The sequence below is a fragment of the Ochotona curzoniae genome, unplaced genomic scaffold, assembly GCF_017591425.1.
Source record: "Ochotona curzoniae isolate NIBS_2020 unplaced genomic scaffold, NIBS_Ocur_1.0 scaffold_4505, whole genome shotgun sequence".
Classification (NCBI taxonomy): domain Eukaryota; kingdom Metazoa; phylum Chordata; class Mammalia; order Lagomorpha; family Ochotonidae; genus Ochotona; species Ochotona curzoniae.
The window spans coordinates 2,937,806-2,942,575 of NW_024467118.1; the positions used below are offsets into that span (position 1 = coordinate 2,937,806).

The window sequence follows — 4,770 nt, forward strand, 5'->3', positions numbered from 1 at the left end:
GAATAAGTAGAAGGGGAAAAAAAATGATTCATTTGAAAAGTGAAGTGATGGAGACAGGAGAGACAGCAAAGAAGGAGGGAGCCCTTTCCCTTGTGGACTCACTCCCCAGACGGCGATGGGCCAGGCCTCAGACTCCTTGTTTGTCTCTCCCCATGGGTGCAGGGGCCCAAGTTACCGGGGCCCTCTCCTGCAGCTTCCCAGGCACATCAGCAGAGAGCCGGGTGGGAAGTGGAGCCAGGCCGCCAGCTTGCACCTGATGTGGGATGCCAGCACCCCCACCCCGCCTTGCCTGCTACATCCCATACATACTAGGGAACTCAGCGCCATGAAGTGAGGCAGATGATTAATGCTCAAACGGGGGAATCAGCTTCCCTTGTGCTGGGACCCTTCCCTGCCTCCCAGCTGGTGCTTCATAAAACACACCATAAATCTCGTAAACTGAGTCTCCCTGCACAAGATCCACCCCTAATCCCCATCTTGGGCTGGGCAGAGAGTCAGCCCCCCTGCCGGCCTGGCTGCCACTCCTGCCTGCAGCGCAGCTCTTCCTGCCTCCCCCAGCCCTGCCCTGCAGCCCCCGCCTCCCACCCGCGGCCGTGCTGAGCCCCACAGGAAACGGGGGCGTGGAGCCGGTCCGGGACACCTCCTTAAAGGCGAGGCAGCGGCGGCAAGACTGCGGTCCTGGCACCATGAAGTCCTGGTCGCTGCCGCTGCTGCTGCTACTGCTGGCTGGCCGGCCCGTGGCGCCCGCGCCCCCAACGTGTTACTCCCGCCTGCGGGCGCTCAGCAGTGAGCTCAGCCGCGACTTCCAGAGCCTGCAGGCCATGGAGCCCTTGGTGAGTCCCCGGTGGGCTCCTGGAGAGGGGGCTCGGGAGGGGAGGGCAGCAAGCCGCCTCGGTGTTCTTGTCCGGGCAAGTCTCACTGTCAGTGTTTCTGCTCCGCCATCAGCGTTCTAGTCTAAGAATGCCTGAAGACCTCTTGCAAGACGCAAAGAGAGGAGGAAAGGAAAGGGTTTCCTGCAGAAGCCTGGGCTTCCAAGCTCAGGGCTGCCTGAACTCCTTGCTGACCTCCTTCAGCTGTTGCTGCTGAGGCTGCTGAGATGCCCACAACCCTGCGCAGGTGTCACGGCCCTGGACCCCTGGTCATGGCCCTGGACCCCCGAGCGCTCTGGGAGTGAAAATGGGCACTGCACAGCAGCTGGTCACTGCCCATAGCGACTCCGTGGGGGAAGGAGCTCGGAGAGCTGCTGTGTGGAGAGCAAGGCCTCTGGTTTCCTCTCCATTATAGGAACCAGACACATTCATGGATGCCTCTGCTGAGATCTGCAGGTGGCCTTATGGCTTGTCTGTGCTCACACAAACACCGTGCCTCTCCAACCCTGGGGTGTGCGCGCTCTGCATTTTCTGCTTCAACGTTCAATAACGTGTATTTTCCTCTTGTTATAAAACTCATGCACTTGGTAGAATGGAAGGAAAATGTGCAGAGGACAAAGGAGAGAGTAGATATTGCCTGTGCCCCACGAGGCACAGCTGCTCCGACATTCCACGCCCACAGCATTTCTGCTTTTTGCTGGTGTGGGTGTGCGTGTATGTGTGTTGTACATGTATGTCTTCATGTGGGATGTGTGTGCATGTGTGTGAGTTTGCATGCATGTGTTAGGGGTGAGAAAAGTTGGATTGAAGGTGCAGTTTCCTAACCCACTTGTGGATAACACCAGCAGAATAGATTCACTGTGCATTATTGCATCATGGTTCATTCACATATTCCTTGCTAGCAAATGCACGTCTCGTAAAGGAACTCTGATCTGAAAAGAATAAAAGCAAGAGACTAAGAATGGCAAAGCTGAGGGCAAATGCAAATATTTGTTTGTTCAGGCCTCGGGTGTAGCGATGAAGGTGCCCCTTAGAATGCCACCTCCTGTATCAGGGGACGTGGGTTCAAGTCCCAGCTCCACTGCCAATTCAGAGCTTGGGCAGCAGAAGCTGACGGCTCGCATGGTTGGCTCCCTTGTCACCTGGATGGGAGTTCTGGTCTGCTGGCACTGTGGGCAGCAGGTGGAGCTCTCTGTCCCTTTGCCTCTCACATCAAGCAGTTGAAAAAAGAAGAGAAAAAACAGGGGAACATATCTTGCTTATCCTAACTCTTTGGGGAAACTGAGTCAGGAAGCGGGCAGGCCCCTGCTTTGGCTGACAAGGCTCAGACAGGCCTGCACTGACAGCGAAGTGAAATGGAACCTAGGGGAAGAGCTTCGCAGGACCAGGTCACCTCTAGAACTGTGCCTCAGGAGCGCTGCAGCCCGTGCGCCCATCACGCCGAGCAACGCACCTGCCCATGCGCCCATCACGCCAAGCGACGCACCTGTGCCTACAGGTGGTTTGCAGAACTGTTGTGTAACCACCCGTTACAGACCTGCTTCACACCTAGACGGTCTGTCTAGCAGCACGTGACCTGTAACCGTGTCCGTGGCTCAGAAAAGGCTTCTACGTGCCTGTATGTGTCCTCGCACTGAAAAGTGGTGTGAAGATTATGCTCGAAGCATCCCGTGCCAGGAACCCAGTCGCTCATTGTTTGGGAAGCAAGGGGGAGGGTAGTGACATAAGACATTGGGAAGTGCTCTGTGTGTGTGTGTGTGTGTGTGTGTGTGCGTGTGCCTGTGTGTGTGCGTGCGTGTGCCTGTGTGTGTGTTAGCATCAGGAAAGAGCCAGGACTGGCTAGCAGATGTGAGGGCTGCTGGGGAGCCGGGAGCCCCTGTGGCCAGCTGGGGTGTCCCTGTGGATAGCTCACCAAGCTGCAACTCCATTCCCAGGAGCCGTGTGTGAGATACTTGCCACCTCTGTACCACCTGGACATCCACGTGAGACGGCTCTGCCTGCCTGGGGATGGGGTGGAGGGAGGCAGTGTGGGGCTGCCCCCGCTCAGGGGTGGGGAAAGCAGACTCCCCTTATCCACCCCTAGAATCCCTTCCTACTTCCCTCTCTCTGGCTTCTCCTTCACCCTACCCCTCCCCTGTCCGCCCACCCCCAGAACTATTGTGTGCTGGCCTGGCTGCGTGAGTTTGTGGCCTCACCCCACTGCTGGCACGTGGCCCGGGTGGACGTCCTGAAGGACCAGGCTCGCAAGCTGTACACCATCATGAACTCATTCTGCAGGCGGGTACGTGGGCACCTTGGGCTGGGCAAAGAGCAGGGCAAGGGGAAGGGGAATGGGAGGGACAGAAAGATCTGGGAAAGACTTCAGTCTGCTTGTGAAGTTAAGCAGGGACCGCACCCCAAGACCCCAAGGCAGGCTCTGCTGGCAACCAAACAGGGCTGGTGGGAGATGGTACCCTGGGATACCTGGCAGAGGGGAGACAGCAGAGCCAGAAGCCCAGCCCAGGGTCCAGGTGGGAGATTGTCCTGTCATCTCCCAGACACCGACTCTAGCACCCGTCAGCCAGTCTGTCCACTTGTGAATGTGGAATGTAGCCATGTCCATTTGTGAGACCTCGGGAGTGTGACAGTGGGCACCGTGGAGACTGGCAGGTGCTGGGCAGAACTCCCTGTGCCCTCCTGGGCTGCACCAGCCCTTTCAACACACATCTCCTCTCCTCACTTCCCCTGGCCCCGGCTCCAGGGGCAGCAGGGACATGATGTTGGTGGAGTTCTGGCTGCCCGGGGATGGGACTAACACAAAAGTGTTTGCAGGCAGGGGTCAGGGCTCTCACTGTCTCCCTCATCTGCTCAGCCAGCTGTGAGGGGTTCAGGAAGGAATATCTGCAGCCAAGTGTGGGACCCTGTGGGAAGTGTGGGAGATAGATGGGGTGTATGGGCTGCCTCACACCGGGGCGGGGGCACCTGGGAGGTCTGCAGGCAGCTGAGAGTCCAGTGGGCCCCTCAGGCCCCTTCTGGAACCTTCCTTCCTGCTCATTGCGCATCCATTGCAGGACTTGGTGTTCCTGTCAGATGACTGCAGTGCCTTGGAGCACCCCAGCCCTGGCATCACTGGCCCACCGGGACATCTGACCAGAGAGGACTGAAGTCACAGCCACCACCCATCTGCAGCCACTGTCTTGTGGCCCACGTCTTGGACATCCCAGCAGTGAGGTGTTGCCCTGTTTGCTGGGAGGCAGTGCTGACGCCCCAGGAATAGCGAGAGCTGAGCCCAAGGGTGTCCTGCCAGGAGGGCCGTGTCCCCAGGCACAGGGATTCAGGGCATGCGAAGGGACAGCTCTCCGTGCACCAGCAGAGATCACTGGTGCGTCCTCCCTTACCCCGGTTCTGCACCCCCCCTACCCCAGACTCACCTCTCTCCCTCCCTTTTGTAGAGAAGCTTCTAGTGGCTTCTAGGATGTGTTTGCAAGTGTCTCCCCTAGTGCTCATGGGAACCAATCTTCTTTGAAAGATGATGAAAACCAAATAAAGCATAAGGTCATGGCAGCACCACCGGGCTTCCGGATGTGTCTCATACCATCCTGGAGGCGTAGCACTCAGCATGGTGTGTCCTTTCCAATGAGCTCCGGTGACTCTTGGGAGTCTCCACATGCCACCTGTGTGAAGGCTGCATGGAAAGCAGTTACAGATGTAGAGAGGGAGAGACAACAGTCTTTCACCTGCCGTCTCCCCAAATGGCCTCAATGACCAAGGATGGGTTGGCCAACCCCAGGAGCCACCCAGGTCTCCACTGGGTGCAGGGGCCCAAGCACTCAGATCATCTTCTGTTGTCTTCCCAGGCATGTTCAAAGGGAGCTGGAAGGGAAGTAGAACAGGGGAGATTCGAACTAGCGCCCATATGGGG

The 4,770-nt window shown here is 57.8% G+C and overlaps 1 protein-coding gene across 1 annotated transcript; it reads left to right on the forward strand.

The window, feature by feature from the left end:
- The first annotated feature begins 686 nt into the window (after positions 1 to 686).
- Positions 687 to 4,398, forward strand: CYTL1 (cytokine like 1). The gene is made up of 4 exons (XM_040966199.1): positions 687 to 833; positions 2,804 to 2,851; positions 3,022 to 3,150; positions 3,920 to 4,398. The coding sequence occupies exons 1-4, from the start codon at positions 687 to 689 to the stop codon at positions 4,010 to 4,012; spliced, it is 417 nt and encodes a 138-aa protein (XP_040822133.1). The 3' UTR covers positions 4,013 to 4,398.
- Positions 4,399 to 4,770: the final 372 nt, after the last annotated feature.